The sequence below is a fragment of the Bidens hawaiensis genome, unplaced genomic scaffold, assembly GCF_021521415.1.
Source record: "Bidens hawaiensis isolate Kalapana, Puna unplaced genomic scaffold, B.hawaiensis_p1.1 tig00017853_1, whole genome shotgun sequence".
NCBI lineage: Eukaryota > Viridiplantae > Streptophyta > Magnoliopsida > Asterales > Asteraceae > Bidens > Bidens hawaiensis.
The window spans coordinates 48,624-76,317 of NW_027492690.1; the positions used below are offsets into that span (position 1 = coordinate 48,624).

At 36.3% G+C, this 27,694-nt stretch overlaps 6 protein-coding genes across 6 annotated transcripts; 4 read left to right on the plus strand and 2 right to left on the minus strand.

Annotated features, from left to right (window-relative positions):
• The first annotated feature begins 266 nt into the window (after nt 1-266).
• On the plus strand, nt 267-10,335 carry LOC143554764 (protein GIGANTEA-like). The gene is made up of 15 exons (XM_077044452.1): nt 267-436; nt 1,605-1,903; nt 2,030-2,101; nt 2,665-2,719; nt 2,807-2,949; nt 3,017-3,276; nt 3,933-3,988; nt 4,235-4,481; nt 4,566-4,716; nt 7,523-7,711; nt 7,793-9,238; nt 9,308-9,376; nt 9,464-9,682; nt 9,766-9,858; nt 9,956-10,335. The coding sequence occupies exons 2-15, from the start codon at nt 1,817-1,819 to the stop codon at nt 10,190-10,192; spliced, it is 3,324 nt and encodes a 1,107-aa protein (XP_076900567.1). The 5' UTR covers nt 267-436; nt 1,605-1,816; the 3' UTR covers nt 10,193-10,335.
• Nucleotides 10,336-10,911: 576 nt separating this feature from the next.
• LOC143554739 (UDP-rhamnose/UDP-galactose transporter 6-like) lies at nt 10,912-12,765 on the minus strand. Its single transcript, XM_077044436.1, has 4 exons — nt 12,574-12,765; nt 12,213-12,397; nt 11,932-12,132; nt 10,912-11,553 (listed from the first exon to the last, which is right to left on the minus strand). Exons 1-4 carry the CDS (start codon nt 12,701-12,703, stop codon nt 11,083-11,085), a joined length of 987 nt encoding a protein of 328 aa, XP_076900551.1. The 5' UTR covers nt 12,704-12,765; the 3' UTR covers nt 10,912-11,082.
• A 2,458-nt stretch (nt 12,766-15,223) lies between these two features.
• On the plus strand, nt 15,224-17,875 carry LOC143554740 (uncharacterized). Its single transcript, XM_077044437.1, has 3 exons — nt 15,224-15,635; nt 17,147-17,227; nt 17,349-17,875. The coding sequence occupies exons 1-3, from the start codon at nt 15,477-15,479 to the stop codon at nt 17,613-17,615; spliced, it is 507 nt and encodes a 168-aa protein (XP_076900552.1). The 5' UTR covers nt 15,224-15,476; the 3' UTR covers nt 17,616-17,875.
• An 856-nt stretch (nt 17,876-18,731) lies between these two features.
• On the plus strand, nt 18,732-23,327 carry LOC143554741 (light-harvesting complex-like protein OHP2, chloroplastic). The gene is made up of 2 exons (XM_077044438.1): nt 18,732-19,255; nt 22,928-23,327. Exons 1-2 carry the CDS (start codon nt 18,876-18,878, stop codon nt 23,040-23,042), a joined length of 495 nt encoding a protein of 164 aa, XP_076900553.1. The 5' UTR covers nt 18,732-18,875; the 3' UTR covers nt 23,043-23,327.
• A 557-nt stretch (nt 23,328-23,884) lies between these two features.
• LOC143554742 (amino acid permease 4-like) lies at nt 23,885-25,827 on the plus strand. The gene is made up of 5 exons (XM_077044439.1): nt 23,885-24,101; nt 24,184-24,411; nt 24,481-24,574; nt 24,680-24,894; nt 24,978-25,827. The coding sequence occupies exons 1-5, from the start codon at nt 23,984-23,986 to the stop codon at nt 25,772-25,774; spliced, it is 1,452 nt and encodes a 483-aa protein (XP_076900554.1). The 5' UTR covers nt 23,885-23,983; the 3' UTR covers nt 25,775-25,827.
• An 89-nt stretch (nt 25,828-25,916) lies between these two features.
• LOC143554781 (putative glucan 1,3-beta-glucosidase A) lies at nt 25,917-26,618 on the minus strand (the record flags this gene model as incomplete). Its single annotated transcript, XM_077044468.1, has 1 exon — nt 25,917-26,618. A coding segment is annotated over one exon (702 nt), but the record flags the coding sequence as incomplete, so codon positions are not given.
• Nucleotides 26,619-27,694: the final 1,076 nt, after the last annotated feature.

Below are 27,694 nucleotides of genomic sequence, written 5' to 3' on the forward strand. Positions count from 1 at the left end.
CAATCCGGCCATCGTTTTCACTTTGAGAAAACTCGAATATGCTTTGAAGCGTCGAAGGGACCTTTCCCTCATCGACCCCACATGATAACAAGGACACAAATGGTATTTCAAGTCATCATAATAATATCAAATATCAATCACCCACTCAAACTCCAACTCAACGTGGCCGCCTTAAGGTGAGAGGAAAATATCATTGCCACGTATGCAAGATCTCTCACACACACACAGTTAAAGATCTCCTTCCTTTACTTTCTCTCTCCACTTTCTCTCTCTATAACTAATTTTATAAAACATTTTATTTTCTCTCTCACTCATAATAATAATAATAATATTAATAATCAATCCCTAGCTTTAGCTTTGCTTTCTTCTCCAAACTTTCACAGTCGCTGTAAATCGATAACCAACTCCATTTCGCATCGATTCTTCAAGCTTTCAGGTACATATTCTGTTCAAATTCTCGTCCATCTGTGTTATATTTTCGTTTAATTGCCGTGTAGATTAGCTTAACGCTCGAATTTGTGTACGTGTGGTCCTTTTTTCGGCGTTAATGGTGATGAATTCGAGTTAATTGTTGTTTGTTACTGAAATAGAGGTCGGTGTGATAAGTTTACGCAGAAGATGAGGAATTAGTCTTTGGTTTAGATGAAACTGAATCGAAACTTTAGTTTAACTTTGATGATTAGTAGTAGTATTGTTAATTAAGTTACAGTTATTGTTAGTTTTATTGAATGTTCCAGCTATTGTTGTTGTTTCACTTGGTTATAGGCCGTTATTAGGGTCCGGGGAGGGTGAGATGTAGGCAAACCAGAGGTTGCTTCCAGGGAGACCCCGAACTCCGAAAACCTATACGACATGGATGAAATAAGAGAAACATAGAGTTCTACATACTAACTCAAAACTACATAGAAAGAATAGTAACTTTAGTAATAAACAATTAACAAGTAGTACAAAGAGAGAATTAATATAAAAATATATTGATAGTCTCCAAATAACAAAAGAGGTGAATAGTATGATAGTATAAACAAAACATCGTAGGGAGACTGAAACAATATGAGGTAAAGTTAGCCCAAAACACAAAGTTAGAACCCAAACTAACCCCTTCCCCTAAAGGTTTTTAACCTTAATCCTACGTCTCCAAGAAGTCCTATCATCGACCATGTCCTAAGAGAGGTGCAAGTCTAGCAAATCACACCTAATCATCTCATCCCAAGTCAATTTGGGTTTGCCTCTACCCCTCCTCCCTTCTATACTAAGGGTTTCAACTGATCTAACGGGAGCCGTCGTTTGTCTTCTTTTCACATGCCCAAACCATCTCAATATCCCTCCCTTATTATATTAGATTTTAAGATGTGTTGAACGCCTTGATTTTGAAGGTGGTTTGAGATAAATATTTTTGCACATGTTATACTTATTTTGACTCAAAGATTAAACTTTATTCGGATTTTTGGTTATTATCTATTCGTGGAATAAACGATGATTTGACCTAAAGTTATTATTTATGTTTTTGTTAAAATTTGAGACATTCATTTCCTTATGGTTTATGCAGTTGATTGTATTAACAGCAAATCTTACTTTACCTGATGCTGGTTATTCTATGGTTACAGGCTTTAATGTAGTGTTATTCCAACATTTTTGAGTGGTTCTTGGTTGACTCCAGATTTGCTGTCGTAGATAAACTGTTTTATAGAGACATCGGCTGGTGTATACAAATGTTGAATTACAATCTTCTTATTCTTGATTGGTAGCAGTGAAAGATTTTAAGCTTGCAGCTTTCACCTTTTCTCTGTCACCAGAAAGACAAGGTGAAGCTGTTCATATGGCCGCTGCATCTGAAAAGTGGACCGATAGTCTACAATTCTCTTCACTATTTTGGCCTCCACCACAAGATCTAGAGCAACGAAAGGTATGATTCACACAGTTCATTAAGTTGAGATATTGTATAATATTTGCATTGTACAAGTTGCTTGTAGTCTACACATAAGTATTTGCTTGTTGATTACATAGGGTATTCAATTAATTCTGTATGCAGGCACAAATTATAGCATATGTTGATTACTTTGGCCAATTCACATCAGAGCAATTTCCTGAAGATATAGCCGAGGTAGTTCTTTGGATTAGTTACATATATACCTTACAAAGTTGAAGAATTTCATATATTCCCAACTGAAACTAAAAATATCACATATACCCAACTTTCATGAATTTTTACTTAATGACCAATCTACCCCTTACCATTATATTTTTATTTAAACCGTATTTTTATTTGGATTTTGATCGACATCAACAATAAGCAAGCGGACCGAATCATTGTCTCTCGACGGAAGATAATTGAACAATCAGATGGGTAAATTTTTTTTTAAGCTAAGAATGTGTAAATAAAAAAATTGAAGTTAAAGTTCGGCATATGTGAAATTTTGAAGTTTTAGAAAAACAAGATGTAAAATGGTCATTTATTAGATTGTTTTAATGAATTGGGCATATTTGGTATTTTAACTACTTTGCAAGGGCATATATGATATGTTTACTTTGTACTTCTACCATTAGACCATGTTTTGTCTCTAATGGCCAGTTGAAAACAGACAGGGAAGATTCCTGTGTGTAATACATTCTGCACACTGACAGGATTCTTTTGTTAAATTGCTCACTGATATATTTGTTTTGCAGTTGGTTCGCAATCGTTATCCAACGAAGGAAAAACGTCTCTTTGATGATGTCTTGGGTATTGTGTTCCATGCTTATGAATTTTCAGTTTTTCTTGATTGGATTTTTGTAGCAAACTATTTTTCTAACTAATCTTAACTTCCAGCTATGTTTGTTCTTCATCATCCTGAGCACGGGCATGCTGTTATTCTTCCTATAATTTCATGCATCATTGATGGCACAATGGAGTATGAAAGAAGCATTCCTCCATTTGCTTCTTTCATTTCATTAATCTGCCCAAGTGCTGATGTAAGTCAACTTTATGCTTGATGAGATGTGGTCAATTAAGATTTATAATCTAGTTTCTGAAACGCAGAATGAATATTCTGAACAATGGGCCCTGGCATGTGGAGAGATTCTAAGAGTTTTAACTCACTACAATCGACCGATTTTTAAGTCTGAACACACACATGGCGAAACAGAAAGTAGCCAAGCATCAACAAGCAACTCTACAGATGGTGAATCTTCTTCACAATCCGTGCATCATGAAAAGAAACCACTAAGGCCCTTATCCCCTTGGATCACTGATCTTTTGCTTGCTGCACCTCTCGGTATAAGAAGCGACTACTTTCGTTGGTAAGTGGGAATCTGATCATTGTAAAGTAAACTTTTTATAACTTATCTTCTTTAATGATTCTTGTACGCCGAGGACAGTTTGTGTTGGTCCTATTTTCAAGGAATCTTGAAAATGTTGGGTATTTGTTAGCATTTGCTAGAAGGAATTTTTGTTACAGCCGAAAAATTGATTGTTAAGGTTTTAGACCCTCTCTGAATGCTTCATTACATGGACTTAAAAAGTGTAGTGCGTTGCTTTAGGGCTCGTATTTGTAGCTTCGTTCTTGAAACCACACTGATGTATCATTTGATTGCTTGTTACTACTTCCAAAATCTGGTGGATCGGTTTAATGTTTTTCTGAAAACCGACAATAGCGGGTCAGTTATGGTTACATAGTTTCCATACCCGCCAAAACCGAACCAAACCAATTATATGTATTTCTTTCAATATTACAGATGATATGCATTCACGGGTAACCGACCCGCTATAACCCTCAAACCCGGTTAACCGAAACCGACATCTCGGTTATGGTTTTGGCCCAAAATCGACCCTAACTGACCATGCACACCCTTAATTACTATAATACTATTGCCTCAGCTTTTTCCAACTTATTGTTCTTCTTTTGTATTATATACACTCTATTCCGTGAGCTTATTAAACTTTTTCACATTCATAGGTGTGGAGGTGTCATGGGAAAATATGCTGCAGGGGAACTTAAACCACCTTCTGTCGGTGAGTGTACTGGATTATATGTAACCAGTTTATCTGCTTGCAATTAAGCTAGAATGCTTTTTTAAGTTTTGCATATTACATGTAGGATTGATAATTCATAGTTGTAAAGTTTATTAGTATCAATGTGTGTGTGATCGTCTTACTGGCAAGAGTGTTGGTAGAATTTTATTTATATGGTATTGTGTTGGTAGATATCTTTCAACTTTTATTGTTGACAGAAGAATAACATATATGCTTTATGTTCAGTGATGACTTCTTCTCGTGGATCCGGAAAGCATCCTCAATTAATGCCATCTACTCCTAGATGGGCTGTTGCTAATGGCGCTGGTGTAATTTTAAGTGTATGTGATGAAGAAGTTGCTCGATATGAAACTGCCACTCTAACTGCAGCTGCTGTTCCCGCTCTGTTACTTCCTCCACCGACAACAGCCATGGATGAGCATCTTGTTGCAGGCCTTCCTGCATTAGAGCCTTATGCAAGATTGTTTCACAGGTTATAAAGCAGAATACCTGTTGTTTTTTTACTTAACATCGTGATTTCATGTTTCTAACATCTCTATGTTCCATGATATTTTAGGTATTATGCTATCGCTAGTCCAAGTGCCACACAAAGGCTTCTTCTTGGACTGTTAGAAGCACCGCCGTCGTGGGCCCCGGATGCTCTTGATGCTGCTGTTCAACTTGTAGAGCTGCTTCGAGCCGCAGAAGACTATGCATCTGGGATGAGGGTAAGCATTAGCTAAAGTTGTTCTTTTCACTGGACTATCTCAAAACTGCCAATACCATTGCTAGGTTTCATAAACTGCCAAAAATGACCAAATTGCCCAAATAGTAGAAAGTCAGCCGGTTTGAAATATTAATGGTCCGCTTCACGGTTCAGTTTTAACGGTTTGGAACTTGGAACGGACATGTAAACCAAACCGGCCGTTTAACATCTATCTTTTTTATTCTTTTTTCTTTTTTAATGTGAGGAATATAAATTTATGTTATATATCATATTCATGAACTACCCTTATCATTGTTATAATTTAATGCATAATATGATTTTGAAAATCTTTTTTGCCTAGACCCATCAAATGGTGATTCAGCAGACCCAATCAACCTGGGCGGTTCTGTTGTCTTTCCAAAACATAATTAGTGGTTCGACCCAAAACTTTTGTTGAAACCTGCTAAGCTGGACAGTGAACACCCCTAATCATTGCCATTTGAGTGTTCCTTAAATGATGATAGACCCGCTCATGGGCATTTGCTCATGTGATTTTACCCTACGGCTGAATTTTATTAAGGCAATTTTGTTGTATTAATTGTTAAAAGAATTCTGTAAGTATTAATGGATGTTCAAAATCATGCTAAATTTTGATGAAGTACACTATAATGATGCTGGCATCTGACTGGTCTACGGCCTACCAATGGAAAGTAGGTCGGATCTTTGCTGAATTCACCTTGCTTTGTTTTCCTGATTAAAATTGGCCTGAGTTCTATTAACTTTCTTGTTGCAAAATGGAGGACATTGCTTGATACTCAACAGTCTCTGTCCATAATTAAATAAGATACATGACTAAAGCACCTTTATTAAACTATGTCCTTAGCTATTGCAAAACCAGTGAATCACAATCATCTCTACATGGGTTGTTCTTACATGCGTTTATATCCTCTTTCTTTATCAAAACTGTTCCCATGGACTAGAAAATCACTTGACTAATATGCTAACAGCTGACTGACTCACTAAAACATAATTGGGGAATTATAACATGAATCATGACCATAGGGTTGTCAGTTGTGTGCTTATATGATATAGTTACTCATTGAGAAAATAGTATGGCGTTTGCACATTTAGTTCATTACAGGAAGCCAATAATGTTTATCTATCCAACGGGGTGCAAACACATAATAGGCATACAGAAATTATTGTATGTCAATTACCATTTAAGTGTATTTTCACATGGTATCAGAGCCAAGTTCCTCCTAAACAGAAGTTGCTACCGCCACCACACGTCGCGTCCCCAACATTTATGAGACGCGGCCTGCACTTAATAACCCTATCTGCCAAAGTTCTATCAGAGTTGGCAACCACTTTCCGACATCTCATATCAATTCTGACGGTCATCTTCCACTGGCGTTTATCAATTTCGACAGCCATCCTCTGCCACTACGTATCAATTTCGACAGTCTCCTTCAGGCACCGTGTATCAACTCTGGCAGTCTCGTACCGCTGTGATTCATACTGGCACCGTGTGTCAATTCCAGCAGCCACATTTCGATTCCGTGTGTCACTGTCCAGTGTCCACCGCTGTTTCTGTCTCATATTAACCCGAACAATTTTATTTCAGATCTGTTTTTCTTATTCACAGCGAGTCTTTTTCAATCTCTTCTGGCCTCCTATAATCAGCAGAGCACATTAAAATTTATTATTACTTTGTAAGAGAAAAGCGTTTACATATGAGATTGAATCTAGTTTTCCAACTCTAGTGGTCAACCCGCATAGGTTTTTATCAAGTCTATCATGATCCCTGTGATGAAGATATATGTAATAAGCTTGGAAAGCTTGATGTATACCCTCTATCTTGAAGGGGAGTGCTAGAATATATTAGGGTTTGCCGCATTAAGCCTAGGCTCATTAGCCCATTAGGGTCAGGGTTTAGCATTTAGTCAATTTATACTACAGTTAGACTGTAACAGATTATAAGTATCATTATCAATGATATCTCCTTTACTTTCATACAATTCATAATCGACAAACATAAACAAAGGCTATATATATAGCCTCACATACCAGCTGGCTACTAGGTACTAAAACGGAAATTGCCCACTACTTTACTGATTGACTCAAAGGTATTAACCCTCTAATCCACTAATTGACTAAACAATGAAACACGACATAAAGAAGCTAATGTATGGCACTAACTAAATCGCATGACCCATACAGCCATACTCCCCCCACCTCTGTTTGTTCCCACTGATTCTATGCATGTGATGCATGGATGTGTGTACACATCTCATACTTTTCTAAAGGCCCTTCGCTTCTGATTGTACAAACTGAAATATTAGTTTCAGCTCTTTCATGCAGACATACTTGTTGGAAGGACGATAGACTGTCAATGTCATAGATCCAAAGGTCCCAGGTAGGTAGGAGTCTCTTTCTGCTTCTCATTGGGCCGACTAAATAATAAATGTTTGGAGTTATATTTCAACATAAGCACACAACTGCCGTGGTAAATTTAGTTAAACATTGGTTAATATACATATAAAATCTAATGTATGGAGAATTCAGGAGTTCAAGCTACTAATCATGTCATTCGTAGCTTTGATTTCTTTTTTTAAATATGTTTACTTAATAGCTTTTTATGAAAGATGGGCTTTATTACTTTTTCCTTGAGTGCTATGACTATGAGTAATGTACGTCGTTGAATATGATGTCTAGTTATAGTTTCAGTTATATATATAATTCTCTGTATGTGATGTTAGCAATGATGTTCTCTTCAAACCGCATAAAAGTTATAACTTGTCTTTTTTGTTCTTTTACTGTTTTTGTAGCTTCCGACAAACTGGATGCATTTGCACTTCTTGCGTGCAATTGGAATGGCAATGTCTATGCGAGCTGGCATTGCAGCAGATTCAGCAGCTGCTTTACTTTTCCGGATACTTTCCCAACCTGCTTTGCTTTTTCCTCCACTTAGACCAGTTGAACCTACGGGTGATTACATTTCAAACCATAAAAAACAGGTATGAATTACATACACCCACTCTTTTAATGGTAGTAATTGTTTGTTAAATAAAATTAAAAACTCAAATTATATTTATCAGAGACAAATGCCAGCATCTGAAGCAACGATTGAAGCGACTGCACAAGGAATAGCATCAATGCTACGTGCACATGGGCCCGAGGTCGAATGGAGAATATGCACAATCTGGGAAGCTGCTTATGGCCTAATTCCTTTGAGTTCGTCTGTAATTGATCTTCCTGAGATCATTGTTGCAACCCCTTTACAACCACCCGTGTTATCATGGAACCTATACATTCCTCTCCTTAAAGTTCTTGAATATCTGCCACGTGGCAGCCCATCTGAAGCTTGTCTCATGAAGATATTTGTTGCTACCGTTGAAACAATCCTTCAGAGAACATTTCCAGCAGAATCTTCATTTGAGCACACGACAAAAACCCGATACGTTTTCGGGTCCGCTTCCAAAAACCTGGCTGTGGCCGAGCTTCGAACCATGGTTCACTCGTTGTTTCTAGAATCATGTGCCACGATTGAGCTTTCGTCTAGACTACTTTTTGTTATTTTGACCGTGTGTGTTAGTCATGAAGCTCAGCTTCATGTAGGTAAGAAACCAAAAGGCGAAGAATTGGAGGGAAAACACGGGGGTAAAAGAGTAAATAAACAAGGACCCGTTGCAGCTTTTGATTCTTATGTGCTGGCTGCTGTTTGTGCTCTTGCGTGTGAGCTTCAGCTTTTTCCTTTAATTTCAAGAGCAAATAATAATCATTCAAATGTTGAGAATGCTGAAAATGCTGCAAAAGGTACAACATTGGTTAAATCTTCAAATGGTTTCCAGAATAGTATCAAGTCAGCGGTTAGTCACACTCGTAGGATATTATCAATCTTGGAAGCACTTTTTTCACTAAAACCGTCTTCTGTTGGTACATCTTGGAGTTATAGTTCAAATGAAATAGTAGCTGCTGCTATGGTTGCAGCTCATATTTCTGAGCTCTTTAGACGGTCAAAAGCTTGCATGCACGCACTCTCGGTTTTGATGAGGTGCAAATGGGATAAACAAATTCACTCCACCGCATCTTCACTTTATAATCTAATTGATATTCACGGTAAAGCAGTTGCATCGATTGTCAATAAAGCAGAACCGTTGGATGCACCCGTTCCAAATAATCATCCTCTTGTATCATTAAGCGGTAAAAAACGAACTAACTGTGAAACGGGAGAGTCATCAAGCACACATCAAGCCACTGTAGAAACAAATGACAAAGTTTCTAAGTTATGTGATGACATGGACAGCAGCTCTGAGAAAGGGATAATGAATTTTCCATTTAATGCTTCAGAGTTAGCTAACTTTCTTACGATGGACCGACACATTGGATTTAATGGCAGTGCGCGGGTTCTTTTAAGGTCGGTTTTGACAGAGAAACAAGAATTATGTTTCTCGGTTGTGTCGTTGCTCTGGCATAAGATGATTGCATCACCCGAAATGCAACTTACCGCAGAAAGTACCTCGGCTCAACAAGGATGGAGACAGGTAATCTTTTCAGTTTTTACCATTTTTGATGTGTTTTATGTCAATCTTGATTACTGTTTGTTTACACAGGTGGTTGATGCACTCTGCAATGTGGTATCAGCATCACCAACAACAGCTGCAACTGCAATTGTTCTTCAGGTCCCCATTTTGTTCATCTCTAAATGTTTCTAAGCAATGTTATTTACTGTTTAGTCACTTTTGCGCTTTTATGTATTTGCGTGTCAGGCCGAGAGGGAATTACAGCCATGGATCGCTAAAGACGATGATCTTGGTCAAAAGACATGGAGAATTAACCAAAGGATCGTGAAGTTAATAGTGGAGTTAATGAGAAAACATGACACCCCTGAGTCACTGGTGATATTAACCGCTGCATTAGACCTCCTACTGCGTGCCACTGATGGGATGCTTGTTGATGGAGAAGCATGCACCTTACCACAACTTGAGGTTTTTAAAATTATTATTTTTTGCTAAACAATAACATATAGACGAGTTGTTTAAATATTTAATATAGACATGTTGTGTTTCAGCTTCTGGAAGCAACAGCTAGGGCGGTTCGGCATGTGCTTGAATGGGGAGAATCTGGGCTGGCCGTTGCAGATGGTCTGTGTAATCTTCTCAAGGTAAATAAACATACAAAAACAACCGTTAATGATGATGAATCATGGTTTAGAATTTGAAAAGAAGGATTGATTGTTAATATAATTGTGTTTGTGATAGTGTCGGCTGGCAGCTACAGTACGTTGCCTTTCTCACCCGAGTGCTCACGTGCGGACCTTAAGCATATCGGTTCTTAGAGCCATTTTGCATGTGGGGTCCATAGGCCCGGACTGGGAAGCGGAGCTAGGGAAATGTGTAACCTGGGAAGCTCACAGTCGAGTTGCATCCGGAATGGCGATTGATTATCTGGATATTGCTGCAAAGGAGTTGGGGTGTCCAATATCCGAACAGTATTAATGATGATGGGCTGTATAGTATACATGGTTGATTTATTTTCACAACTTCCAACTTTTATTTATAAATAGAGATGTATTTGAGATGTAATACTTGTGACAAATTGATCTTGGATCGTACTTAAACCTATGTTTGGATAAACTTAATCTCTAATTGTGTTTTCAGTTCAATGTTTCCAAAAGTAAAATATTTTCTTTTTACTGCTTATCTGAAAATAAATTTCTTCTTTTTATAACCATGAAAACCTACAAGAAACTTATGGAGCCGATCAGTATCCTGCTAACCAATAGACCGTGTAATTCGCAGCCTACAAGTAGATAAAGTGGTTTGAATTTTATTTTCTTTTAAGTTTTTTTTGTTGTTTTATTTTACTCTAAATTCTTCTTGAGGAATTTTATTATTTTTTGTAACACTTGTGGCAAGCTTTCTTCTATTTTGTAACATGTGTTGGTGATGAATTTGGAACATTTTTAGCTAAGAATGTGTGAAACTCCAAAGAGCTAAACTTTACATTGGTTATGATTTTTTTACTACTGTCAATGTTTTAGTTATGTTGAAATTGATTTTAAAACAAGAGAATCAATTGTTCAACTTAGAGATGTACAAGTTAAGAATAAACCAAACAGAAAATGAAAATAAAAATATTCAAAACTAGCCTTTTAAGGCATTAAATGTATCATAAGTAGTAATAATACTCAACAAAAAGAATAAATAATGAGGTTTGCATCTTTCCAAAACAGTCTACACTACATAAATATCACTACAGCTTATAACCCATCATAGGCTAAACATCAAGAAAACTAATTCACCAACATTCTCATATCAGAAAACCGATAAAAATAACAATCATGGTAATTTAATCAGAACAAATTTTGCTATCAACTAACTATTCTTTAAACCTTCTCGCCTGCGGTTGAAGTTTGATGACTTGTTTTAGGAAGCAAATGTGCATGACGTTCTTTGCCCCCGGGTTTTGAAGAAGCGTTTCCATACCAAATCATACCCACTATGGCTATAATCATCCCAACCACCACATGAAGGTTTAACCCTTCTCTTCCAAAAAATATGAATCCTAGAATCAAAACCAGTATGGTTTTCATATGCCCAAGTACTTGAAACGAGACAGCTGTGAACCGCCCGATGCAGATGAACTGACTCAAATTCGTGCCTACTGCAATCGTGCAGGATAGCAGTATCAACACCATAGATGGTAGATCATATTTAAACATGTCGACTCTCTTTTCAGTTAACCAGTAATCCAAAAACGGGCCCAATATTAAAAGAGATCCAGCCTGGATAGGTGCGGTATGGCCCAACAGATTGAAGGAACTTAACGCGTATTTCCTTTGAAGATAATGAACATACTGTAGTGTAGTGTACAATTATAATCAGTCAAATTGTTGATCAAGAAATCAAGAAAAGTTTTTGTTTAGAATCAGTGAAAAGCAGTGATCAAGAAATTAAGAAAAAAAGCAAAGTAAAATAATATAACTATATCAGTGAAAATGGTGATCAAGAAATCAAGAAAAGGTGCAAAAGGTACATTTTTTTAGAAAAAACCAGTCAAAACTGGTAATCAAGAAATCAAAAAAAGGTGCAAGTTAATTTCTTTTTCAGAATCAACGAAAATTGGTGATCAAGAAATCAAGAAAAGAGGCAAAGTTTTAACTTTTTTAAAATCAGTCAAAACTCGTAATCAAGAAAAGGTGCAAAGTTCAGTTCATTATTATCTAAATGCTTACATATTGCTGAAGTGATGTACTCCATACTGCAACGAAAGCAGCACCGACACCTTTGGCATTAACGCTCACATCAGTAACTGTGCAGACCGCAACACCGAGAAGAACCACCAAAATACTTAATTTCGTGTCTCGTGAATACCGAATCTTATCAAACGCGACTTCAAACAAGCATGATACAGGGATCATACTCAACTTGGCAATCTGACATTAATATTTAAATATAAATCATTTCAAAATCAGAATGCGAGACCAACAGATCAAAGTCAAAAAGTAAAAATTACCTGGTAGAATCCAACTGAGTTCCACATAAGACTGACATTCATTCCAACAATCGAGAAATTAGCAAACAGGACAAACTTTATAAGTTCTCGAGTGGGAAGATGGGAAGGTTGGATGTAACCGAGCCACCTAAGAACAACGGTCATCAAGGTGGTGGTTACAAAGTGCAATCCGGTTAATGTTGTTGCTGCATATAAACATATTATTAGATGGAATACAAATACACAGTGTCTATCAAATACAAACAGCTTTTAACGTGAAAAGCGTAATACGCATTAGAGTTGTCATGTTAAAAGCTGTTTGTATCAGATCTCACAAATAAGCGTATCCGAAAGTACAAATATGAACAAGTTGAATAATTACCAAAAGTGAAGCCATATGTGGCCATTAAGGCTTTGTTGACAATGATGATCCCAACAGAAGTGAGGATGTTGAACATCCATGCTGCAGCGTCTACGGGTGCCTTCTTATCGGCCTTACTCGATGGAGGCATTTTCGATCAATTCCGCATCAGAATTCTAGTGTTGTCAAAGCTGATTATAGGTTACAAAGTTACTAATACCTATCAAGAAAGAAAGAAATGGTTTAATTAAGTCATGAAATTCAAGTGGATGATCAGATAATAGCAAATACAGAGACTTTAACTTAAAATTATTATTATTTATATTTATGCCCCCAATTGAACAGTAAGAATAAAAAGTATGAACAGTGAATGGGATTTAAAGATAAGTAAATTAGTGATCGTGTACCACCAGATGATTGAAGAAGAAGAATTATATTGAGGTGAGATCCGTAATTAATCAGATTTGAAATGATGAAGATTTAAGCAGTAGAATGAATAAATAATTTAAGATCTAGAAAAGAAAAAGAAAGATGAAGTTGTTGGAGGTGATTGGATGCCGTACCTGAATGATATGAATCGAATCGAATCGAATCGAATTGAAATGAATAGATCTCCAGAATGAAGGAAGGAAGTTCGATTGGTGTGAGTGTGACTGAGGAATTGACTGAATTTTGATGTGATGGAGAGGGACTGCAATGGAATGTTTTACCCTATTTTTATTTTGGGAAATTGATTTTTAGCCTGTCATAACTAATGAATTGGTTACTGACGGTTCCAACTTTTAACGTATTTGTTCATAACGGTCCGCGACTAACAAAATTCTAACGTCGTTAGTTTCAGGTCGCCGGAAAAACGTTTTCCCCGGAAAACACACATTTTTTCCCGAAAACTCAACAATTTTGTCCCAAATATCATGGTAACTTTGTATCGTACCTTTAGGAATCTTTTTTCTAGTAAAAGCCCCAATTATTGAGGTCGCCGGAAACCTAAACCATCGTCGGAATCAGTTGACGGTGCTGGTGGTTGGTTGGCGGTGAGTCAATTGGTGGTGGTGGCGGTGTTCGGGTGGTGTTTTCCCGCAAAAAATTGACTTTCCCGACCAAAAATGTTTTTCCGGCGACCTAAAACTAAATAGTTACATTTTAAACATTGAACTTTAATTGTTTACTTTTTGCAACAATTATTTTATTTAAAGATCTTCAAGACAACCATTCTAAATCCAAGATTTTATTGTCATTTAGGCCTTGCTCGTTAAACTTCATCCATCCGGTTATTCATCTTTTACCGATCAAGTTTTATACTTGAACGTGAGTAACTTCATACCCCGTTTTCTATCTTTTGTTTTGGGGTGACATTTCATACTTATTCAAATCAAATGTTTTATACTTGAGTCTTAAACCACAAACGTTGTTGTATACTTTACTTGAATAATTGCTCGATTTGGTGTTTTATGCTTATATGCCTATGTGTTTATCGCTTTCGGTTGGTGGAATCTATAAATCCTAGACTACTTGGCATCCCCTTGTAGCAAGGTGTCGTTAACGTAATGCAATTAACGATATTCTATTAAATCCTAGACTACTTGGCAATCCCTTGTAGCTAGGTGGCGCTAACGTAATTCTATTAGCGATTGTCAATTTATCCAAGTTTATAGCTATTATTTATGGTTTTGTATACTAGTTTTGTGGTTTTTCATACTATATATCTATTGTTCAAACTTATGAATTGCTCACCAACCTTTGTGTTGACAACTTTATTTTATGAATGTTACAGGTTTGCATCTAGGTTGATTATGGAGTTCGGTGAAGAAAATGACACAAATACCGTTAGGATATTAGCAAAAATGAACAATATTTGATTTGCTATATTTTGTTGTATTTGACTTATGAATATTTGGTTATGTGACATTTTCGATGTTGTGAAATGAAATGAGTTTGTTAAATATTGTCGCTTTAAATAGTGTCATGCGCTTATGGGCAATCGTTACACCTCGGCATGTTCCGCCGCCTTTGGTCGGGGTGTGACAATTACCAATGACATCGACCATCAACTACAATCTACAACTGGACCCATGCTTTGTTTCACTACCTTTTTATCCAACGATTGCTCTATGTCTCCTTGATTTCCAATGTGTTCAAAATTTGGGATTCCGTCTTTGTTCGTTTCAAAGTCGAGAATCTTGTGAGTTCTAAGGTCAGAAATTTATGTGTTTGAAACATTTGTGTCGGATTTGTCCATTAAGTTGAAGCCTTTAGGATTTTGTTTTGTATAATACTTTCAATTGAATTATAAAATTTTGAAAAACGATCATGTTAAAATCGTTTAAGAAAGTTGTCTATAGAGATTGAGAAAGAGAGAAGCCAAATGGTTAAAATCGAAAGAGATATCAATGAAAACTTCAAGTATAATGAAAATGCTGATATGACGATCGATGAACATAATTTTTAGTTTTCTTTTAAAACTCACTTTTAATTGTGAGGATTAAAGAATAGCTAATTATTTAAACCTAAGAAGTTCAATACTTCAATGTTAGTTTATTTAGCAAAAGTAAGAATAAAAAAAATAAAAATAAATAAATAAAATGCTAATAGTTGATTGAAACTCAAAAATCAAAATAATTTATTTACATTTGGCCCTTTCTGTGTAAATCGGGCCTTTGTTTCTTCCTCAGCCAGTTTAGAAAGAAAGAAGCAACGCGTGGGACACACAAACAGGATACGTATAGATGATAGGTTAAGGGGTCTCTCATCCATCATATTCTTCTCTTTCATCATCGATTCGCATAATAATAACTTATTATTCATCCATAAGAAACACAAAATCCACACGAAACTATTTCGAATCCAATCCAATTCATTCAAGTAGGTTAGGGTTTCTAGGTTTTGAAGATACATATACTAATTATTATTATTATTATTATTGAATGGCAAAGAAGCGTAAATCGTTGGCCACCAGCCTTGACGAAGTGGATCGGACGATGCACTCCACCTTCTGCACCGCCGCTAACTCTCTCTCTCAACTCTATTCTCAAGCCATGGCCCACCAGAAGCTTTCCTTTCTCTCTGGTGAACGCCATGGATTGGTACAATTTATTATTATTGTTATTATTAAACCCTAGTTTTTTATAAGTTGTTTTATCATGAAATTAGGGTACCAATGCACTGAATATAGCACATGATTTGCTCTTATATCTTAACTGTGATAATGTAAATGATTAGCTAATATTGATAGGATATTAAACCGACAACATCGAGTTCGATTTGAATTGGTGTAGAAAGTGATTCTTTAGATTATTGTTGACTGCATGTATGAGATAAGGTCATTGGATGGTTCTTAGTTGTATTACTCTTATGTGAGGATTATTAATGAACACTGTTTTACTGATAGAAGACTTGTAAACAAATGTTTGTTGTTTATCGATTTAAAGTATACATATGAGTCGCATGACACCATGCTTAACAGAGTATTGTGGTTGACCTTATATAAGTTCTTGACAGAGTATTTTCTTTTTTGGTTGATTGGTGGCGATCGTGACTCTTGTTTTGACTTTTGAGTGGTGGTTATTTTATTATTATTATTTTTTTGTAAAATTCAGTTTTTAATACCTGAATTAGTAGTTAGTACTAAAATGATTAACATAGTTTTGATTCATAAGTTTTTTTTTGTTTATATAATATTCGTTTTCCCCAAGTTTTTTTACTTGTACGTAGCGTTTGAAATCGTCTCATGTCTAGCGCCTCGGCTTTCAAGACGAGACGTAAACGCTTTAGAGCGTCTGGCACTTTTAAGACCGAAGTTGGTATTGGATATCTGATAACAATGTAACATGGAAGGACCCATTACAGTTGTAACATCATACTTTTCATACCGACCAAGATCGTCTGCTTTGCCAAGGTGCTACAACAGTATAACATTAGTTTATTACTCTCGTAATATGGGTGGTTTGCACAACTAAAATTAATAATTTATTGCTTTAACATTTTGCTATAAAATGTATTCTAAGCATCTTTTTAAGCAGGTGCTTTTGGAAAATGAACAATTAGAATGATAGCATAAGGCTTATAAGTCATAATGTAATTGAGTCAGTGTTGATTGTTGAATTTCATTATGTCAAATTGTCTGAGGGAAAGATTAAATTGGAATTTTGGTTGAGCAATTTTTTTTTCTTTTTGATTATTTCTACTATAGTTTACTTTGCTGTTTGGCTGTCGATTAATAGTTGAATCACAAAAGGTGAGGTTTAATGTTCATTTACCGCTGTGAATTACAGCTACAACACAGCCATATATTTGTTTAATTTGCTATTCAGTATCTATTAATACATTTTATTATGTTCAATGACTAGCTCACCATTTTAGTTTTTTATTTAAAAGTATTTAGTGTATAATTGTCATACTGCTGTGGTTAGTAAATTCATCACAGCTTAGTTTAGTGTATTTTCTCTGTGCCTCTATTTAAAAGTATTTAGTGTATTTTCTCTATTTTGGTATATGATGTGTAACTTATATATTAAATTTGTAATTTGGAAAATGTTTAAACTTTCACCATTTGTATAATTAACTATTAGTTAATATATCATTTGATATTGTGTAGGAAAAGCTGTACCAATGGATATCCAAACAACAAGGGGAAGGTTTGAGAGTGACTTCTGATGACGTACTTGCCTATATTCAGGTTCACATTTCCCCAACAGTTATTAACTGTACATGAATTACTTTATGATATCAACAACTATTTTGGTATAAAATTCAACAACGACGGAACATGGTCAATTATCAAGTGCATTTATATGCAGGGTGAGTTGGAATTGTATGTGGAAGAGCCATCAATGGCTCAAAGAAGTTTACATCAGCAACAACATAGTCAGGCTTCAAACCCAAGCCCGTTTACAAATTCTGGGCCTTCAAATGTTCCAAGTGGCGGTGATCAACAACCAAGGAACTACATTTTCTCAAATGCTTTATCAAGCCCAGTTCGTCGAAGCCTTCAAAACTATCATATATCTCATCAGAATCGAGATTCGGTTGACTCCTCAATGGACATTAATGAATCTACTCATTGAACGTTCATGCATCTGTGATGGCACTGGCAGTGATGATGGTACTGAAAACTGGTTGAAGGGTTTGTCGAAGAAAATTTGGAGCATCGATGAAGGTAAGGTTCGGTTGGGTTGGATCAAAGAAGTAGAAGTAGTTTTTTTTTCTTTTAATTTATTTTCTTATGGTATGCTGTATTCATAGACTTGTGTGGATCTTTTCTGTTTATGTTACATGTAAACTGATTTACCTGTGGTATGAAATGTTTTATGCTTAGATTGTTTTATTTCAGTTATTGTAAAACCAGAAGTTATAGATAGAATATACATATCAGATTAGCTGACACGTCAGATTTTTAAAAAATGGCTATCAGCAAAGTTGCTAGGAACGAAAATAATATAAAGATGAGATGGGAGATTAAAACTGTTACATGAATTCCAATCTAAGTGATAGTCCAATGGCTTGTATTTGTCCGTCAAGCGTTTGTTAGACAAACCTAACAAACAGACGGAATTTCGTGTCTGTGCTCATTCCTTAGGGAAACGGTAGCTAATGCACAGCGGCATAGTAACAGACACTAACGAACACGAATAAACAAAAACAAACACAGACGAACATATAAAATTTGAGAATGATAATTAAATCAACACAAATGCACTCAAATATCCAGAAGTACATTGTAATCATAAATACAATTATATCAAAATATTAATAGTAAAAAAATAAAAAAAAATATAATGAATAAAAATAATAATAGTATCCTAATGAACAAACATATATGTAAAATGAAAACCGGATGGCCATAAATGAACGTAACCTGAAGAATATTAACTATAGAACCTAAACTAACACATTATCGAATGTTCATAAATACATATTTAACGGAATAAATGAACGTAACCTGAAGAATATTAACTATAGAACCTAAACTAACACATTATCGAATGTTCATAAATACATATTTAACGAAAACTTAAGCGTTATGTTCATTCATCTATTAAAGGGAAAACATAAACGAACTTTCCGTCGAACGGTTCACGAATACTTTGGATAAAAAGAATATTATTATTATTATTATTATATTGGTTTGGATAGAGTTTTGACTTAAGGATAAGAGTTTTATCAACAGGAGACCTGTCAATTTGAAAGAAAACTTAGCAACATCTTATCCGCATACACTTTCAGTGATTCTCAAAACAACAACTACACACACCTTCTTCATCTCATATGACCATACACAAAACCCTAACCTTCATCTTATAATACACCACCACTCGCCAGCCAAAATGTCACTGGCTTCAATCCAGTACATCAGAATCCCTAATTCTTCTTCATCAACATCAGCCGGTGGTGGTTTTCGATTCTGTACAACCAAGCCTACCGTAGTTACAATACGCTGCACTCAAGCCGATGGACCTTTACGAAGACCTTCCATTGCTACCCCACCTGTAAGGCCATCCGGTCCACCGTCCTCAACTCCACCACCACCGCCTCCGTCAACTCCGGCGAAGCCAGTGGCGGAAACAGCTCAGAGTTCGGTAACGTTGGAGTATCAGAGGCAGGTGGCGAAAGAGCTTCAGGAGTATTTTAAGCAGAAGAAGCTGGAAGAGGCCAATCAAGGCCCCTTCTTTGGTTTTATTGCCAAAAATGAAATCTCAAATGGCAGGTTGTATTTTTTCTCATTTATTCTTTTTTCTTTCTTTCTTTCTTTTAAGTTAACATTTAGTTAGCATATGATTATACAACACTTTTACCAAAAACCTATTACCAGAGGTGTAATAACCTCACCGGCCAGTCCGACTTGCTAATCCTAAATGTGGTTTAGATCCGAATGATAAATTAAACAGAAATCCAGCAAGCTAGAAGCATCACCTAACCGAGAGTGTATCTATGGGATTGTTATAATGTTGGTGGAGATGAGGAAAAAAAGGAGGAGGAAGAATAAGCTGGTTGCTGCCATCCAAGCTTACACTAACGGTTGTAGTAGTTCATTTTTTGTTGGTGACCATTTGGTTTTAAGGAGCGTGAGTTGCTTTGATACGTTTAAAAGCAAGCGGTTGGTATTAGAAAACTAATAAATTAGTTATAGGTAATGTTTTAACTTGTTAGTTTTTAAACACTAAAAGTTAAATTCAAAACAAGGTTGCAAAAGTCATTAGGCGGACCCTAGGCGGCCGATTGGGGAGTTGCGTGTACTCGGAGTACTCCGACATGGTAAATATAATGATAATTAATTTTTGGATATTATATATATGTTAAATATCATTAGTTTATTAATATTTATAGAAAAATATGTGAATATCAATATAAATAAGAGAAATACATTTTTAAATAATTAATCATTCTAAAAATTGCTAATAATTAAATAAAAAAATGATATTTGTTCTTTAATATATAGACATACGAATTTTGTTTTATTTTTTAAGTCATAGTCGGCACAAGTTCACAGACTAAATGTGATTATGGCTGAGGTTGACCACCTTTGATCGTGATAAGATCCCATATCTTGGTCAAAGATGTTATTGAAAAAGGGGGAAAGTGAGTAAATGAGATGCTGAAGATTAGGGCATGTTATTATACTATTAGCTTAATTTTAGGGTCGGTTATTATTCTGTTGATGCCTATTTATATTATTTGTTCTAGGTTTAGGGAGGTCAATGTTTATTATTATCAAAGTATTAGGTTTTCTTTAACCTTGTATCGGAGACTTCCCATCTCGAATTGGGTAATCGGAGACCTCCCATCTCGAATCGGGTTATTATGTTTCAGTAATTGAATCGTTTGTTTGAGTCCAGATTCTAGACTCTATCATTTGGTTCCATTGCCGGGAATTTCAAAGAGAAAATGATGTTAAACAACAGAGAAGATGCTATCATGGCTCAATTAGTAGCCATTATAGCCAAGTTAGATTCCCTCATAGCCTTGAAGGATGATATTGTCGAGATCAAGAAGGCTTGGATGGGTGACATGGAAATTCAGGATGAATCTGAAGAGCCATTGCCAGATCTGGTCAAGGAGGATGCTCCCGACGACAGCCCTAATGATGACGTTGTCGGATATGAGCATGTTTCGGGTGATGACGTTGTCAAATCTGAGCATGTTTTTGGCGCGGTGAAGTTGGTGCAAGAGCCCTATCTGGAATCTCAAAATCAAAAGGTTTTCGTTGTTCAAGCGGTTGTGAATGTATTGCACTTGAACACGAAGATTGAAGATTTGGATCAAACCCTAGCGTTCACCCGTAATCCCTCAAGGGAAACCATAGAAGTTCATCACTTTAGCCCCCACACCAAACGTCAATTCGTATGGGGAAAGTCACACGGCAAATTTGAAACTCAGATTTGCAAAAGCAAAATTGTAAACGCGGATTTGAAACGCACAAAGGTCAATTATCAACCACAATATGTTTTGGTTCAACGACGGGTCTATGAAGGGGGTCAACCTATAATTGAATGGCTTATTGCTTGGCACAACAATTCCTCTCTTTTCGACTTGAGGACAAGTCGTGTCTCTGGGCCGGAAGTATTGATAAGATCCCCAATCTTAGTCAAAGATGTTATTGAAAAAGGGGAAAAGTGAGTAAATGAGATGCTGAAGATTAGGGCCTCTTATTATTCTATTAGCTTAATTTTAGGGTCGGTTATTATTCTGTTGATGCCTATTTATATTATTTGTTCTAGGTTTAGGGAGGTCAATGTTTATTATTATCAAAGTATTAGGTTTTCTTTAACCTTGTATCGGAGACTTCCCATCTCGAATTGGGTAATCGGAGACCTCCCATCTCGAATCGGGTTATTATGTTTCAGTAATTGAATCATTTGTTTGAGTCCTGATTCTAGACTCTATCAGATCGATTCTTAGTAACTAGGCAGAGTTAAAGAAACTCCCCTCGTCGACATACCTTGTAGGAGTAACAAATACTAGGTACAACATTGATTCAAACAAAAGAAAGTTTACAACATTGATTCAAACAAAAGAAAGAAACAAATACTAGGTACAAATAAGAAATTAAGCTTCTTTCTTCGCAACCAAAGCGCCACAAGGGCCTCTTTCCTCCTACGGACATCCTGTCGCTAGGAGTTAGGAAGTAGTTTCACTGAAATAAAATACCATATTTCACTTTTAAGTATTATTTGGTTAAATATATTTACATAATATATACCTAGTTTAGACGCGTACAGTGAGTCAGCTTAGAGTGACTGGTTCGATCACTCATATGCTAATGATTACTATCATTAACTGTTTTAATTCTGCATGAGCCTGTACTTTGCTCTTTACCCTTTTCCACGGGGCACCTCGATCATCATGCCATCTGTTTGTTTCTCCTCTCTCCTCAATGAAACCTCCCTGATGCACAAACTGCTGAACCTAGTCTTCGTTCAATTCTTGTGGGCTGCTCTCCATTTGATCTCAGCTCATAATAAATACCCAACATACGACTTTGGTTATTATTGCGATGATTAAGCTTATATATCACCTCATATGTTTTTGGTTGCTATTAGATGTCAACAACCCGATCCACGCCTTTGATTTTATTTAGTATCTCCTAACCCATGGGGTAGAGACCAACTGCCCTGTTTGCAACAAGCGTATGAGAAGAAGGGAAATGGCACAACCCCTTGTGACCAGTGGGATCTTGCACGAGAACACACATATGAAAGCATCAATGGATAGCGTATAAACCTGTCTGATGAAAGGTTCGTGTTATGATGTGCCTGAGATCAAAGAAAGCGTTGTGCTAACCCGAGCTCTCGCCACAAGGCTTATGCATGTATTACAGACCCAAGAATTTAATGCTGAGACATAACGATATTGGATGGATGAGGGAGGCTTAATGCCCAAAACGAAGATGCAGTATGCACACATGATGAGGTCATATTTTACAAGGATGTTGATCTGAAAGTCATATAGATTCTTGAGACAAACTTATCATATTTATTTAATTTTTAGAATAAACTAGTTAAATCCCTGCATATTTATAATATTAATTCGAATAATGCTGTATGTTAACTTATATATCAAACCTGATCTGACCCATTTATTTTAAGCCATAACTTATAATATGGTAAACTTGTGCAGTTCATTCTCATATTAAAGAAACTTTGACTAATTATACATGTATTGTACAAACATGTAATGCTTAAAATTTTTTTGACTTCGTATCATATTTTCCTTATAGGACAAGTATGACCAAGTAACATACATAGACTTGTCGTCTTAATCCTCTCTAAACGAAGAATGTTGCTTTCATATGCTTTTGTTCTTGACTTTATAGTAATGCACTAATGATATAAATCTGTAATAATTATGCGATTTGATGATGCTTATATGAATGGTGTAGATGGGCAATGTTCGGGTTTGCTGTAGGAATGTTAACAGAGTATGCAACTGGATCAGACTTCGTTGATCAAGTCAAGATTTTACTGTCCAATTTCGGCATTCTAGATTTGGAATAGTCACTCGTGTTTGTATAATTTCTTGTAAAATCTACATATATGTATGTATTCAAACTTTCATTATTTTCATCTTACACTTAATTGTAATCTATACGTACCATCAATACAAATTTGCTTTGGAATCCTCACCTCTATAGGCAAGCATGTATTATTTATTCATATCTAAGCAGATAAATATATCTGTTGGATCATATGACTGTCTGACTGGACAATGAGATTCCTCTTGCATCATATTCCATCTTTTAACTTGTATTCATCAATACCTTTTCTTGATTCACACGAGTCTTATTCTAAATTCTACTCTTTTCGACTCTCATCTGTATGATTTGAGGGAGGATTACTTTAGAAATTGTTGTTTTTTTTAATTAAAAACCGGGACAATAAAATTTAATCCTAACTTATCGACGTTGTCATCAACTCTGCGGTGATGATAAAGAAAGTCGTCAAGATATAATGTCTGTGGAGCAAGTAAAGATAAGTCGATCGATTTATCAAGTTATTTTCTTGTATTGTGCTATGGTTCAGGAATCCGGATCACAAAGAACAAATATTTGTGCTAGTGTGCTACTTGCTTTATAATATTATAAAGTCCTCCAAAAAAGTATACCTATGTGTATGTATATAATATAAAGTAAAATATAAAGCTATGCAGCCTGGGTTTGTGGTATCTGGTGAAAGTTACAAAAATAAATATAACAATAACAATAATTACAATAGTCTGGTAAATTTGTGAAATTCTGTAAAAAAAACTCATCACTAAACTTCAAAATCTAGTATTTTGGCAAATTTATGCTCCATTTGGCATGTCTCTCACACCTACCTCATATATAAACAGATTCAATTCAAATCCAAAAGTATCAATTTCACACATCCATCAAAAATTCAAATCCTCCACCAAGTTATATATTCTTTTAACAAATTTTATATATTTATAAGAAATTATGAAAATCGATGAAAATCATGCACCAAACTACCAACAAGGCTTTGAAGTTTCAGGGGACTTTTCCTCTCAGGGGTCGTCCAAATTCTTTGACGATGATGGCCGTCTAAAACGAACAGGTAAAACTGTATATCTTCACATGTACTTTCATATTTGTATGATTTATTTTGATATATAACTGTTTCATTTCATTAAAAACAGGGACTCTATGGACGGCTAGCGCACATATTATCACCGCAGTCATAGGCTCGGGCGTGCTGGCATTGGCATGGGCCACTGCTCAGCTCGGTTGGATAGCAGGACCCACTGTTCTGTTTCTTTTTTCTTTTGTAACTTACTACTGTTCTTGCCTTCTTGCCTCATGTTACCGTGATCCTGTTACTGGCAAACGAAACTATACCTACGTGGAAGCCGTTAAATCCAACCTCGGTATGCTAACTCCAGCTTCAAATACAGTTGGTACAAATCAAGTATTAAATCCTTAATATTAATTTTCAGGTGGGTTTAAGTTTAAGATTTGTGGGTTCATTCAGTACTTTAATCTTGTTGGAACCACAATTGGATACACCATTGCTGCCTCCATTAGCATGATGTGAGTGAGAATATATATATATACAATAACCATTGATATGTTGTTATTTAAAATTAATAAAGTTTTTACTTTTTACTAACTGTTTATATTTGTGTAAAAATGAAGAGCTATAAAGAAAGCAAGTTGTTATCATGACAAAGGTCACGATAGTCATTGTGGCGTGTCGGGGACTCCATTTATGGTACTGTTTGGTGTTGTGGAGATCTTCTTTTCTCAAATCCCGGATTTCCATGAGATCTCATGGTTGTCGATGGTGGCTGCTGTCATGTCCTTCACCTACTCCGCCATCGGTCTTGGCCTTGGGATCGCCAAATTTGCTGGTAAATGGTTCATTACAGAACATTAAATTATTGAAAAAACTATGTACATAAAACAGACTAATTTGTTCGTATGTTTTAAACAGATAATGGAGAAATCAAGGGGAGCCTAACCGGCATAAGTGTCGGCGAAGTGACTCAAACGCAAAAAATATGGAGGAGCTTTCAAGCATTCGGCGCCATTGCATTCGCCTATGCGTACTCCAACATCCTAATCGAAATCGAAGACACAATCAAAGCTCCACCACCCGCAACCGAGCAGGAAACAATGAAGAAAGCGACTTTAATAAGCGTGATCACAACCTCTATTTTCTACATGCTTTGTGGATGCTTCGGTTATGCAGCCTTTGGAGATCATGCTCCCGGAAACCTTCTAACCGGGTTTGGGTTCTACGACCCATTTTGGCTAGTTGACATTGCAAACATTGCCATCATTGTCCACCTTGTGGGTGCATACCAAGTATTTGCACAACCCATATACGCATTCGTTGAACGAACTGTCGCAGAATATTATCCAGAAAGTAACTTTATCACTAACGAAATAAGCGTTCCGGTTATGGGATATAATTATAAACTGAATATGTTTAGATTGGTATGGAGAACTATGTTTGTGTGTATGACCACCTTAGTTGCTATGTTGATGCCGTTTTTCGAAGATGTTGTTGGGATCCTTGGAGCCATTGGATTCTGGCCGTTAACGGTTTATTTTCCGGTTGAAATGTATATTGTTCAAAAGAAGATACCCAAGTGGAGTTACAAATGGGTTTGTTTGCAAACATTGAGTGCAGTTTGTCTTGTGATTTCGGTTTGTGCAGCTGCGGGTTCGGTTGCTGGAGTGATTAAAGATCTCGGTGTCTATAAACCGTTCAAGACAATGCACTGATGATGATGGAATGAAGGTTTATTTACAAGACATTGCAGAATTAAGTAAAGCTGGATATTTTGTTGTTTCAGTTGATTTGTTCGTACTTTGTATTCATGAAAATCTTAGCATATTTTGTATTCATGAAAATTTGGTTACATTTCTAAAGGTTTATATAACCATGTTTTAACATCCATTCCATACTCCAATGTTTTTCCGCATTCTTTAGTGCCCAATAAGCCCACCCGAAGCTTGCACGCCCGAATACTTCTTGTTGAGCCTTCGCAAACCTTTGGTAATCTTTTTTAGTAGCTCCTTTTACTTTCCACTCGGCCACCCATTCTCCTACGAAAGTTAGTGGTCCATCTGATGTTGTGACAGCTTGTAGCTCGTTGGAACGGTTCAATTTGATGAAATCGATGTTTTGTTCAACAGTCATATCATCGAAAAAGCTGTCAAATAGATTGTAATAATGAACATCAATAACGACATTCTTCATTCCACTCGCAATAGGAAAGAGTTCTTTAGATTCACTATTGTTAAGTCGGATTGACAGAACCACAAAGACATTGGGAGCATGCTTTCGTACAACTTTATAGCCAGCTTCATAGTATTTGGTCAGCATGCTTAGTGACACCTCTGGTGCAAAAGGCTCGTTCATGAGCTCAACCGCGTATAAGCTTGTATTGTTCGCGTACCTAGCAGTAAAGAACTCAATGACACGAATTGTTTCTTGTATAGTTTCTTCTGTTTGTCCCCACTCAATATAACCGTCCCTAGTACCGCTATGCTCAAAACCATTTTGCGAGCCCGGGACAGCATGTAGATCTAGTATCCCCTTCAAGTTATATTTCCTGTGCACAAAAATGGTCGATTACAAAGTTACATTAATGCTTTCATCAAGAAACAAAGGAACATATGCATACTTTGCCCATAAGAAGGCCTTATCAAGGTATTGCAAAGATCCTCCTACAAAAGGCTTCGGCGGTGTTGGATCACTCGCAGTCCACCATCCTACCGGAATTCTCACGCCATTTAATCCGCTCCTTGCAATGAAGCGGAAATCATTTTCTACTATGAATGTATCCCAGTGATGCTAAATGAAACCACAAAATAAAGAGTGAGGCTATATACATATTACATACCATCTACTCTATCGAGCCAGGGGTCTCACCGGAAGCAGCCTCTCTATCCCTATGGGATAGAGGTAAGGCTTTCTACATCTTACCCTCCTCAGACCCTACCATAGCATTGCTATTGGTGGGATATACTGAGTACGATGATGATGATGATGATGATGATACCATCTACTCTATTAATCAAATTAAGAAGAAAAATCATACTTTCATGACTTTTGTTGCTTTTAAAGGACCGTAACCGTTAGTCACTTGGTAGTCTCCTTGCAATCTTTGGGCGATCGTCATCTCAAAGACCGAAGGATCATCATCACCCCATTGCCCGTCTCCTTTTGAATCGGCAGTCACAAGATCTTCTGTTTTCGTCTATACAACACGAAAACAAGTCTTAATTATAACAATCACTAGTCAAGAAACACAACTTGGTGGCAAACTACGAACCTGCACGAAATACCCGTTTGGGGCTCTAATCCTTACACGATTCAGATCATCTGGTTTTCTAATAATATTGAATATACCAGATGTTTGATAATCATTTGAAATAGCAACCAACTTGATCCCTGTTGAGTCAAGTCCTAGAAACTGTTTGTTAAACACGCGTATGTGAAAGCTGGTCTCATTGATCCTCCACAACTGTACAACACAACACAACACAAATCAAACCAACTATTTAACTTAATGCATTTTTACAACTTCTTTAACTTTGACAACAGCATTACCCGAAACGCTTCCCACCCGGGGGAAGCCGCCGATGAATGATTTGCAACGATGATTGTACCTCCACCATGCTCTGCAGCTAGAAATT